The 13,648-nt window shown below is 39.4% G+C and overlaps 1 protein-coding gene across 2 annotated transcripts in view; it reads left to right on the forward strand.

The window, feature by feature from the left end:
- Positions 1 to 7,817: 7,817 nt before the first annotated feature.
- Positions 7,818 to 13,648, forward strand: part of LOC101480287 (glucocorticoid receptor) — a 66,767-nt gene continuing 60,936 nt past the window's right edge. For both annotated transcript variants that reach the window (XM_004550341.5, XM_004550342.5), the window contains exons 1-2: positions 7,818 to 8,325; positions 10,071 to 11,314. In XM_004550341.5, coding sequence (XP_004550398.2) covers positions 10,080 to 11,314 — 1,235 coding nt within the window. In that variant the 5' untranslated portion in view covers positions 7,818 to 8,325; positions 10,071 to 10,079. The remainder of the gene's footprint in view (positions 8,326 to 10,070; positions 11,315 to 13,648) is intronic.

Below are 13,648 nucleotides of genomic sequence, written 5' to 3' on the forward strand. Positions count from 1 at the left end.
TTGCCAAAATGCTAAAACCCACATTTAGTTTCATGTTCATTTTAATGCCTGAAGCTGGAATCAGACATTGACTTTGTTTAAACAAAAAAAATTGACCTACAATAACTGCATGTGGGTGTAGAGTAGACCTAAAAAAAATTAGATTTTTCTTTGGAGGAACATTGGTCCGTGGTTGCCTTGAGATTTGTGAAACAGCCGCATAGTTGCTGCTGATTTCCTCAGATAACTCAAGGGATATTGGTTAGCTAAATTTGTGCTGACAACATGAACAAAAATATAAATGCGCTATGGAGGCAGCAATACAAATGGAAAACTAAGCACAGCAAAACATCCAAATAGGTTATCAGATGATGGAAACAACGAGGAACATAAAGTTACTGAAGCTTTCGATGAGCCAGAAAATCAAACGAGGTTAGGGTGACATCGGGTTTCATTTCTTAATTCACTGCTGCTCAGGGTGAGCTTTAATCCACAAATTAGAAGGTCAGACAATCAGTCTGAACAACATGTGCACTCAGTTTTTAAAATGCCCTACTGTGGAGGTTGTTTATAAAAGCTGCGTAAATGCCATCAAAAGATGTGTTTGTCATTTAGTTCTAACTCAGAAATGAATCAGATGCATAAAATGTGTGTAAATGTTGAGGACGAACAAACTGCAAAACACTGAATTACATGGAAAGGCATTTAAGCTTAGCAATATATATCTTTATTTTTCAACATTTTGAATATGGAGTCAATTACTATTTTATTTATTTTTATATAAGGAACCCCATTAGCTTCCACAATAGTTGTTGCTAGTCTTGTCCACATAATTTGGCTCTTACATCCACAGTAAGGTTTTACAGCTGTAATAATATAAGCATGCAAATATCAATAATATTGAGGCACAATACACAAGAATCAAACAGGTGACAGCATTGCCCTCTTACAATATTTACAGTAATGAAAAACTGTGTAAATAGGCTTTTAAATGTTTGTTTTTAAATTGCTACTTTACTATAGACTTTAAGGTACTGTAAGATCTTGTAAAACATATTTTTACTTGCATTAGCAATATAGTTTCCAATTATTATGGATTGGAGGCTTAATTAATGATAATCAGACATGGTTTTTAGATTTAGTTGTGTCTGGCCTTTCAGATGATTTTATGTGTTGTTTTTTCAGTTTTATTTCTAAAAAGAAAAAGAAATGAGGATCTAAAGGAGCTATAAAAACTGCTCTTGCATTATTAAAGTGGGTGCATTATTTAGCGACGTTAAGGGCTGGCTTGTCTGATTCTGCTGGGACAAATACAGGCAAGCCTTTACAGTAAGGTCTGCATTCCACTCTTAATGACTGTGCTTCTGTAGAAAAGAATCATCCCGTCTTTTGTTTTTGTTGTTGTTGTTGTTTTCCCACAAAAAAATCACGTGTGCTCAAGTTTTTATGGATTTTCTTTACTTTTCTGTTTCGTATTAGAAAATGCATCGTAATAGAGCATCGATCGCATTAATTCTCCTTCTGACTGCACCACGACACGATCCTTTGGGGAAACTACAGTAACAGTCGCTTACTCAACTGTCTCAACTGTTTTTTGTATGGCAGCAGTGGCAGTTGGCTGGTTTTTTTCCCCCTCCGGATGTTTGTAGTTGTACATAAAGCATAGCAGACTCATTCCTCAGCCTTATGTTCTGTTTATATGCTCACACATTTACTGTTCTGTGTCATCCTGACTGTCTGTGTGTGTACAAAAGCCATGTGTCACATTTGCATCTTTGTGTGTGTGCGCACGCATGTGTGTATAAGTGAGTGTGGAGAATACTGAGTTTAGAAATGACTGGACTAGATGCAGGCTGCAGCTTGTGCAAAGTGTAAGTTTGGTGGTTCCAGCTGTCGGAATTTGTTGTTCTGAACGTGAGTGGCACACTCTGTTACTCAGACCCCAAACAGTTGCCATCATTTTAAAATCAGATATCCCAGAAATCCAAATTGAGTTATCTGGTCTAAGAACAAAATAAAATGAACAGTATGTTCCAATCTTGCATTTAGTACAAACCCTTAAAAACCTGGTTTCCTGTACTAGGTTAGATAAACATCCACTTTTTACTTTTTGAGTTCTTACTGGGGATGCAGGAAACAATAGGCTTCAATGTGATGCCACTGTTACTGGCATCGTGCATGATGTGACATGGAAGGCACACCAAAGTGAAACTTTTTGTTCTTCCTGCCTGTATCGCTGCCTTTCTGTCCTTCTTTTGAACTGTCTCTTTCTGTGTTAGCCACAGGGTACATCTGATAATTAGCAACACCAAAAGTGAAATTTGTGGTTTGCTCACAGAAATGTAAACAGCACGTCGGCTAACCTAACGGTATAGTTGCAGGGAACTAAGCAACTAGTTGTCCAGATAAAGTGCTTAAAGAATACATTTACAGTTTGAACAACAACAACCGTTATCTTATCACTCGGTCTTCTCTTGAGACCTTTGTCTTTCCTTATGTCAGGTTCTTCTTACAAGTAGGTTTGGTCTGGATCTTTGTCCTCCAGGAGATTCTAATTTTTCTTTTTGTCCCTTTCTTTTTCACGTCCACCTCTCTCCAGTATGTTTATTTAATTTGTGAGTGATGTGATGTCAAGTTTGGCTCTTGTTTGTTTGTAGTCTGTTCTTCCTCAAGATCTCTGTTGTGATCATGTGTTCCAGGTCTGTTTTGAGGGTTCTGGAGTTCTACAGTCCTTCCAGATCACATTTCTCATTCAGTATACAATTCTGTAATTTTATCATCTTAATTGTTATTACTGTGTTTGCCCATTGTGTATACACAACATCTATTTTATGTCTGTCTGTCTCTTCTGGAAAGGCCATGTCCCCTCTGTTATTCTTACCGAGGTTTATTGCATTATTCGCCTTTATTTTGTTGTGTAAGAACAGAGGTTGTTGTATAATCTGTATATTATAGAAACAACTAAACTGACTTGCTTTGAATGCAAAATCAGTTTTCTTTTAAACGCTACTTGTGCGTTCGACATATTGAATTTTGTAACATTAATAGCTTTCAAGTCAGTGTTCTGATTTGTAAAATTCGAGCTTTGAAAAACCAGATAATGCTACTAATAATGTTATCATTTTGCAAAGCTAGTCACAAAAGAAGAAGAAATATCTGTTGGACATGTTTTAGATTTGTGCTGTGACATTTCTGCCTCTGGGGGAGTGTGAAAGTGGGTGTGAGAATGCAACAACAAAAGAAACAAATGAGCAGGATGGAATCAAGTCAAAACAAGGTGTTCTATCCCAAAGTTTAAAACTTCTAAAGTTATTTTTGTTACAGTAAAAAAAATGGCCAAATGTTGCTAAATGATAACTAAGTGATGAGTTAACAGTAGCTTATCTAGACAGTATGAATGTTCACAGATGAGGACGGATAAAAGAGCACATACTTTGTTAAATGTGTAATTTTTTTCCCAGCATGGTAGTTTCACTACACAAAAAGCAACTTGAATATAATGTTTTCCAATCATACAGCTGTGTAGATGTATAATAAATGGCTTCTACTTTTGACTTTGACATGCACTCATCGGTCACTTCATTAGTTAAATCTTCTCAGTATTGGGTTGCACCTTTTTTTTTTTACCTTCTCAACTCCATTAATTCTTCATGGCACACATTCAAAGTGCCGGAAACATTCCTTTGAGATTTTGGTCCACATTGACATGATGGCATCACACAGTTACTGCACATTTGTTGTTGCACATCAACAATGTGAATCGCTTGTTCCACCACATCCCAAAGGTCCTCTACTCAACTGAGATCTGTTCACTGTGGAGGTCATTTGAGGACAGTGAACTCATTGTCATGTCCAAGAAACCAGTTGGAGATGAGCTGAGCTTTGTGACATGGTGCTGGAAGCTCACTGCGGTAAAAAAGCGATGGAAACGGTAGGCAAGAACACTCTGGTAGGTGGTAGTGTTTAAAGAGTGCACTCAATTTGCACTAAGGGAAAGAGTGTGTCAAGAAAATATCCCACCTCCTGTGACCAACAACCACGCTACATTCTAATGCTCAGTGTGAACTTCAACAGGTCATCTTGACCATATCTGCCTAAATGCATTGAATTGCTGCCATGTGATTGACTGATTAGATAATTGGGTTAACTAGCAGTTGAACAAGTGGAATACATGAATTGGATAGTGGGTGTTTATTAAGGGTTAAAATGGTATCATTTTTAATCTTTTTTGTTTAGAATAAAGAATTATATGTTCATGGAAAATTCCTATGCCACATCCTTGCACTTTCTGTATTCAAAATATTCACTACACTTGAGTTCTGGGCTTTGAGGTATACTTTAGAGTAGTGTTTTGATGCAAAAGCATCACTTTTCATCTGAAATGTACTATCAAGTGGGATCAATTCTTCTTTATCTCTTCCGATGTTTCCTGTGCCATTGACTCAGATTAAAACATGACATTTTCTCCATTAGTGCAAAACAAGTTAGCAACATGTTTTTTTTTAATCAAATGCTGTTCCTGTCCTTTTTTCCAGTATTACTCTGACTCACCCAGATGCCACTTTGCATACTTCAGATATAGACTTTTCTAAAAGGTTATACGTTTGTGGTCGTGGTTAACTAGTGGAAAAATACACTGCCACTTCTATGCCAGTTCATCCACTCTACAGGTCATATGGTGGTGCTTTGTCAGTTTCATTTAGCAGTTTTCTTTCACAATTTGCAAACTTCCATTTCTTAGTAGTTTCTTGGACTGACGTAATGGACCCAGGGCTCCTTTGACATGTTTCAAAATTATTTGACATTAAAATAATTTCACTAGGGATCAATAAAGTATTCTGATTCTGATTCTGATTTCCCATAGTCCTCACTTTATAGGCTGTTGTCATGTTTTGATCAGTCAGATGCTGTTGTTGTTGTTACCACATAAGAATGAGGCTGAAATACTTGCTGTCAGTTCTTGACCTTGCTCTAAAAGTCCTGTTGAGTTTTACAAGGTCTAATCAGTTCATTAAAGTCTGAGTCACTCTGCAGATTTCACAGTATTTTTAACTGTTTTGTAAGATCGCAAAATAAAAGAAAAGTGTACTCTAACAATTGAAGAAATTACATTTTAGCTCATTTTTATTTAGGGTGTATTTCTTTAAAAGATAAGCAAAGGTTATATTTTATCCAGTTAGTTCCCAAATATTATTGGCTGACTTGTGAAGTGACGTGTCTTTCGGTGTGACTGCTTTGTAACTTTCTCCTTTCCCCTGAACTTTAATTTGAAATGTGCCTTTTTATTGTGTCCTTTGTGTCGGCCCATGTACTTAATGGAGCCTAATGGACAATTAAAATCACAGGGCAGATGTTTATCAAGGTTTTTGCACAATAAATCCCAATCGCTACAAAAAAACAAAAAAGCAAAACAACAACAACAACCAGCTACTGCCAGTAGTAGTACTACTGGCTCTAACCGCACTGGAAACCTAAATGATTAACAAACCATAAAGAAGAAGATAAAAGGAGACACTGAACTCATTCACAGAATAATGAACACGAACACATCTGATGGAATGCTAGATAATTAAGCCTGGCCGGCTTTCATCACTGAAATAAATAAATAAATAAATAAAGGAAAGAAGAAATAAACAAATACACGCAAATACCAGTGACACCAACGATTATTCTAGTATACAGTGGAAGACACAAGCGAGCTATATTACACAACCACGATAGCATACTTCTACATGTATTCCGAGTTGAACATACATGCACATGGAGCACGGCATGTCCAATGTTTTTATTGCTTATTGGTGAATAGGATCACCCATTGTTACCCAGCATTAAAAACTCACTGTGTTCCCTGTGATGTTTTGAGAACAGTGTGGTTTTCTCAGGCCCTGGGGAGCTCCTGCATCTCTCCAGCCACACGCCCGTTAATGAGACATCTGCATGCACTGGACACACTTTGCTCCTCCTAATAGGATGACATACATGGACGGCAACGCCTGCTACATCTTCCCATTTTCCTCCCGCCCCTTTAGCTTTCTTCTTTCTTCTTTAGGTTGTTGGTTTGGATCAAGCTATCCTATTTTATTTCTTCCCACCGGTCTGCACAGACTCAGCTGTCCCCCCCCTTTCCTTTCCTCACCTTGTATGTCTTGCTGAACAGTCATTGTTGCAGTCCACTGAATAAATGGGAAATAAATGTCAAAAATAAAGGCTTTTTTCTGGTAGAAGTGACCAACAGAATCATATTGCTATGTTATTCTCACTCAAGACTCACTATTACACTTAACTGTAAAGAATGATCAGCAAGAGTATTGCCATAATTACTAGCTAATGCTTTCTATAAAAACTTATGCATTTCCTCTTAATGCCTGAATAAGGTAAAAGTAGACACTAGTTTAATTTTCTAGTGTCTACTGAAATGTGGTTTTTTTTAAGATACAAGTGAAATGACCAGGCTGCAGTGCTATCAACTTGCTCAAAAAAGATACAGATCTGTTGAACCTTCCTAGTTCTTGAAATAGACTCAACCATTTAATTTGCAGCTATTCTCCTGAAAAATGAGTCACTGTAACTGTGCTTCTTTTAAAAATTCTGCTGCATTGCCTGCCCGGGTAGTTTGACCTCTTATTTGTTTTGGGTTTTTTTACAACTGCCATTTACAGATGTCCCACAAACGCAACGCGTGCGCACACACCCACAGACACGAGACATTGTGCCTGTTCAAGATGTGCTTGTGCAGAACAGCTAGATTGTGTGTTGCAGCTTTATCAAGACGCATTCGTCCAAAAAACATAAGTGTTTGAAGTCATTTATAACAGGAAACCAGATTTATAAAAAAAAAAAGGCTCAATAAAAACATAAAGCAATATAGTGTGAGTTTTATCCAGCTATCTCTGGGAGCCTGTTTCAGCTCTAATAACACGACACGACAGTGATACAAAATTAGGGATAAATTAGGGATAAAACCTGATAAAAGCACTAACGTGGCCGTGCTTACTGAAGTTTACTTTTGGAGGGTTTCTCTCACGCGTGCATGAAGGGGGTGTGGTTTGACTCACCGCTCACTGGTCTTTGCCTGTCAGTAGATTTTAAGTTGCTTCAGGCAAGTCTACACTTCATTTGTTACAAGAATTTCATAGGTTCTTAGACACGCATTATATGCGTGTCTAAGAACCCTCAGCAGTCTGCTGAAGGTACTTTTGCAATTTAAGACGTTTCATAGCAGAAAAGATTTTGCGATATTTTAATCAATCTCTGACATGAACTATGAAAGGCGAGTCTTTTAATAACTAGGCTTTTAAAGGATTTGATCTGAGATTTTCTCCTTTATTATTTTCACCTTAACTCTAAATAGAACCCCAAGCTCAAGTAATTGTTATTAGCAGCCTTGATTTTATGTCTGAGGAGCTGTAGCAGGACATAGGTCATATGGCCTAAGAACTGTCTGCTTAGTCCTGTGCCTGGTGGATATAAGGGGCCGATGAAGACACGTTTTGACAGCAGTTTTCAGTGGGTAAAGGGGCGTTCACCAAGTGTTAAACCAACTGCGTCAAGGTGGCACAGACAAACACGGGGATATGGGAACACACGACATCCTGCCTTACACTAAAAGCGAAAAGGTTTGATGTGGAATAAACCTTAATAGAATAGTATGAAAAGAACAAAAGCTGGTGCGTTTCAATCTGTAAAAAGCGGATATTTATGTTGATTAGTAAATACCTCGGCAGTCGGCACACATTTTCATTTAATGCTAGTAAAGACGATTGCAGCAAAGAAGGCTTTTATTTTTGAGAACTAAAGGAAGTGCGCATCGCCTTCTGTTTTAGCTGTCACCATTTCACTAAACGATCGCCCTGCCCTGTGCCTGAGTTTGCAGTTGAGTGCGCTAGGGATCGCGGCTCTATTATATAACTTTAGAATACTGGCGCTTTTAATGGCGCATAAGCAGAACATTGCGCCACAGATATGTCGATTTCCTGCGGATTTATCCCGAGTTCAGTGAGCGATCGATCACTTTTTTCGCCCCCTCCTGCCGGTGGTGAGCATTAAAAAGTTATCGAGTGATCCGTGAAACGGCGCACACGGCGGATCTCGCCAGCCCGAGCTGGGTCAGCGTCGGGCTGTTGATTTTACAGTTAGATATATTGCGGAGAATGTTTTCTTGCCATACGGGCACAGAGGCAGCAACAAATACAGCTGATACGTCACCACACAACAAAACTGCAACGAAGGGGTTTTATTCAAGCGCTTCACCTTGTGGACGTTGCGGCATTTCTTACATTCTTTTCAAGTTGGACTACTAAAAGATGACCTAACCGGTGGAGTACAGGTCAGGTACTCATACTACAGGTATGAGATCTTTTCAAGTGGAAACACTTGTCTTCTCGTTTGGTCACTGCAGAAATGTTGGCAGGGGTGAAACGGGCTGTTCCGTGGAGTAGGCCGACGGTGAGGGTCGTGCGCGCTGACAGCTCTGTTTGACAGATCGCCACGAGCGCTCGAGGAAAGCGTCTCTTTTGGGTCGGAAGAATTTGTTTAAGAAATGGGAAAACGTTGCACAAACTTCAGCCTACCAGCTGCTTATCAGGCTTTGCGGCTAGCAAGCGTGTGACCTGTGCAGTTTCCCATATAACCAACAGGTTGCACTAATGGTGTTGTCATGCTTGGTGGGAGTACCATGTAGAAAGTCAGGAAATCCCAAAGTTCTTTTTTTTCATATATATATATATATATATATATATATATATATATATATATAACTTTAGCATCCAACTGGTATTTATTGGTCAAAGTGAAGTTGGAAAGAAATGCATGATCTCATTAGCTTCAGTTTTGAAGCTGTGCGTGACAGCTGGCAATAATGCGTTGTGGGTGTGGAAAAGTTGTTGAACCTTACGGCCAAAACATAAATCATTTTTTGCATTTTCTGTAAGATGCTCAATAAAACAAAGGAAAAAAATAATCATGTGTGCACGGAAATCCTGCGCAGCCACAAAAACCCCTTCATAAATCATTGGACTTCAAGCACAATACTGCAGTGCTATAGCTATTTTAGACGCTTTAAAGTGTTTATGAATGTTATATAAAGTATTCCGGAGGAAGAATGTCACCGCTGCGGCTCAAGAGCTGGAAAAGATCTAGCAGAAAAGACCCCGGCGACTTGCATTGATCAAAACATCACCGGAAATTATCCGGTCGTCACGCACGATTCGGCAGTGCGTTATTTTAAGGTTTTGACATTTACAGCGTATCAAATGGTCGACGAAGTTTACGAGCTAATATGCTGGCCTATTTGTGTTCCCTCTTTATTTTTAATATATAGTTTATTCAGGGACACCGCTGCGAAACACTCCAGACCGACCCTTGCTTTAATCGGTTTAAAACTTCTAAATTGGACTTTGAATGTATTATTTACTCGCTCCTTCTTGCAAGTGGGCAGAGGCAGTCGTTCGCGCCAGATGCCTAACGTGGTTTAGTGTCTCCCGAGTCCAACGGATGCATGTTGTTACAAACGCTCAATGGGGATCTGACGGTGCGGATACCAGTAACGCAAGTTGTCCGGGCATGTCTTAAACTTCTTTTCCCTGTTCACGGAGGAAAAGACACAGTTCCTAGAAATAGCACTCATATTTTAGTCATTTATTTCACGCAAGCCTAATAGCCCTGGTCTGATTTTGCAAGTCGGTTTTAAGTGTTCTCCCATTTGTGTGTCTGCCACATTGTTGGAGTGTGGGTGTTGGGGGAGGGGGTCATTCAGCTGCTGTCATTTATATAAAGATGAAAAATAAATAAGTAGAAGCAGAAGAGCGTAGGCAGAAGCACAGCAGCGGAACACTGCTTTTAAAGAGCGCCACTTTGTAATGCAGATGTTTTCAAACACCTGTCAGCATCAGTGATCAGTATTTCAGTAAGATTTGCTGTTTGTTTCGCTTCTTCATTATCTACTGTATGGGTCATCTCATTCAAGGCAAATTTTGTCTCTTTAGTGTGCATGTGTGTCCTTGTGTGTGTGTGTGTGTGTGTGTGTGTGTGTGTGTGTGTGTGTGTGTGTTGTGTTTTTGATTCACCCTGGCTGTCCTCACTGTTACCCACAGGACAAAGAAATGGATCAGGGTGGACTGAAGCGCAATGGTAATCGAGACGACGGCCTGACATTTGCGGAGATAGAAGGTACTGGTGACACACCTGGTTCACTGTTCCAGACTGCAATGCATCTGCCTGGGTCTCTGCCCCCTGCCACAGTGGCCCCCAATAGACAGGGTGGAACCAATGGCCAGGGGGAGCTTGGAGGCTTGTTTGAGTCTCATCAGCATCATGTTCTGGGTGAGGGGACAGACATGAAGGAGGGTAAAATGATTCGAATGCAGAAACAACAACAACCGCAGCAGCAACAGGATATTGGTATATTCGGCATGGGGGACAGCTTGCCATTGTTTAACCAGTGTATTTCCGATACACCCACATCTGTCATTAACACCTCAGACACTTCCGTCCTAGGCAACCTTCCTCTGCCTGACCTTTTTTCCCACCCCATAAAGACGGAAAGCATTCTTTCTCTGGACAAAGACTTGGGAACTTATAGTGGGCACACAGGCACTGGTCCATGCGATTTGGATGGCAACAGTGGCCGCCTGATTGAGGATACAGAGATTTGGCAAGATCTGGACCTTCCCAGCTCACTGCCAGAAATCAGTGCTTTTGAGTTGGATTCAGAAGTGGCACACTTGGATAACATTCTACAAGAGAGCACCGGTGGTGGCTGTCCTGTCGGTGGCTTGCCAAAGGAAATAAAGCCTCTCATGGGTAACGGAGAAAACTGTACCAGTGTTAATGGCACAAAGCAGCAACACCATGCCCTACACCCCCATCAACAACAGCAGCAGCACCACCAACTAATACATCACCAGCAACATCAGCCCCAGCATCACCAGCCTCAGGCCCTTCTCTCCACTATCATCATCAAGGAAGAGAAGGATCCTGATGAGTCTTTCATCCAAATCTGTACCCCTGGTGTGATAAAACAGGAGAAGCAGGATAATGGTTTCTGCCAGCCTCAGTGTCTCCAGAGCGGCATCAGCTCTCTCCACGGAGGAGGACCACGCCCCATGTCCTCACCTGTGAGTGTCGGCGCAGTGCCCGGCTACCACTACACAGCCAACCTGAGCTCAACAATGGACATACAAGACCAGAAGCCTTTTGACATGTACTCAAACATGCCTCTGATGGGGGATGGCTGGGCCCGGGGGAAAAGGTATGGAGAGACATCTGGGATTCAGAGCAGCGATGATGGGCCCTCTCCTGTCGCGTCCTTGGCACCTTTTTCTGTTGGCTTCTCCAGGTAGGTTGAACTTTATCCCACTATGTTTGCTTTTGACTTCATTGCAACGTTTGTCGTTATTCTCAGTCATCATATGATTGGCTTTGTATTGACTCAGGAGAGTATGGCTGTGCTTTGAAAAAAGAAGTTTAATTGTAAGGAGAAGGGAAGTTGATAATGCGTTATTTGCTGCAGTCTTAGGTGTGAATTCTCTAAATACAAACTTTGAAGACTAATTACTGCTTTTTAGTCCACTAGATGGTCAATTAACTTTAGTAGTATATAAGCACAATGATTGCAGCGTTTCCTTTTCCACTGCGCTACAAAAATGTTTGTGCTGCTCACTTAGCTCCTGAAATGCTAAGTTCAGTCTGGCAACTTGACATCTCAGTCAGTTTTTTCATAACATGTAACACAATGTCCTCTAGTGTGATGATTTTTTAACACAAAAGCACTTGAATAAGTCAGAAAAGATGCTCAGGAGCTGTTGTATGCTTCCCTGTGACATTCTTAACAGCATTTGGATGCAGGGCGTCTGGTGCTCATCACATCTGCAGACACTGCAGAGCATACTCTTAATACAGCCACTTTGCAGCACATTGTAAATCTGAATCAAGTGTAAATTAAGAGTAAACACTACATATAATATGTATGCAAGAATAGGAGACTGATATAAGAGAAATATTTTGCTGTTTTTGACGAGGCGCAAGGTGACAGTAGGGAAAGTAAGCGGTCTAACTGAAGACTTGATATGAGAAGGTGTGTGAGAATAGCCATCCAGATGAGATCTTATGTTTTCCAGTGTCACAGTATTGTGGATTCTGGATTCCAATATCTGACTAAGCTATATTGCTTAACTGTTCTCATATACGGTATCCAAGAACTATTCATTTGGTATTTTTCCTCTATTGTTTTGTTTTTGTTTTTGTTTTGCTTGTTAGAGAGCAATCGCAAAATAATCTAAACATGTCATCCCACCACAATTTATTAGAAAACGTGGTATTTGCATCTCTAAAAATGCAGTGTGCTCCTGTTTAATTTGATGGAAATGAGCGCTGTGAGAAAGATGTGTACGTGCAGCTTGGTGAGCATGAAAAGTGTCTGGTGGACACACCTCGCTTCAGCTTGGAAAGACTATCTGATAACTGAACCAACTAAGAGCGTGACATTGATAGAGGTTGAATTTTTAGTTTTATGAGTCTACATGGTTATATGTGAAAGTACAAAGATGGTGTTTGATTAATGTCTAGTAATAATGTGAGCCCGTACTGGCCTTCTTAAAGACCTGTTAAGGGATTTAGCTCAGGACAGCTGTAAACAAGTTGTATATGAACGAGTTTCAGCTATCGCTAGCTCTTTTCCGTCAGTCTGATTTTCTGTTGATCATATCTCTTTGTTCTGGTAAATAGTGCAAGTCTCAGTCTTCCCAAGCCACTGTCTTTCTCCTGTATAATAAACTGTAGTGAACTTTATTGCTAAACACGGACACAGGACTTTTGTAACCGACTTCCTGCTGTGTTGATCCCTGTTGCACCAGCATGAAGTGTGATAACGTACTGTGATGCTCTTCGGGACCTGAACACTGCAATGCAAAATCTCTTACAGTACAAACAACTTAATGCAAAAACAAACTCACCTAACAGTCCACTGATCATGCAAGTATAACTGGACTATACGATTTATATATCCTTATTTAGCAGTTAAGCTGTTCCCATGATGTATAAATTATTTAAATCAACACTTCAGATTTACCAATGAACCAAGTGTGAAAGGTTAGATTTTTTAGTAGTGACACTTTAATTGACACTAAGCTGATTATTTTGAATGCGATTTCACATAGATGGATGATTATTTCAAAATAAAACTTTTAAATCATACACGGCTAATAATAATTCAGTATATGAAATCATTAAATATTTAAAAAAAATGTTTCATTTTGTGTTAAATTGATTTATTTATTTATTTTTTTTTAATATGAGCAACAACCCGAAAACAAAATGAATCAGCTTTTACATGAAATAAAGTAAAGCATTAGATTTTCACAGTCAGAAGTTAAAATACTGAATTTTGAAAAATTGTTAATGATTTTATTTAGCTATATTATACAAATTTCTTTTTAGGGTCTCTGTTTTAGCTACAGACTTTCTTTAAGGAATTATACACTGCGAATTATAAAAGTGGCAGGGATCAACTATAAAAAAAAAATTAACAGTTATGCAACACAACAAAGAACAGCATAAGAAAAAAGGAACTGGTCATTCTGACTGAGTTGTTTAATACTTTAGAATTGAATAAAGATGCACTGGATAAGATAATCAAGCAAAAATGAACTTTTAAACAGTGCTGAATTTTATT

The sequence above is a fragment of the Maylandia zebra genome, linkage group LG10, assembly GCF_041146795.1.
Source record: "Maylandia zebra isolate NMK-2024a linkage group LG10, Mzebra_GT3a, whole genome shotgun sequence".
In the NCBI taxonomy this organism is placed as follows: domain Eukaryota; kingdom Metazoa; phylum Chordata; class Actinopteri; order Cichliformes; family Cichlidae; genus Maylandia; species Maylandia zebra.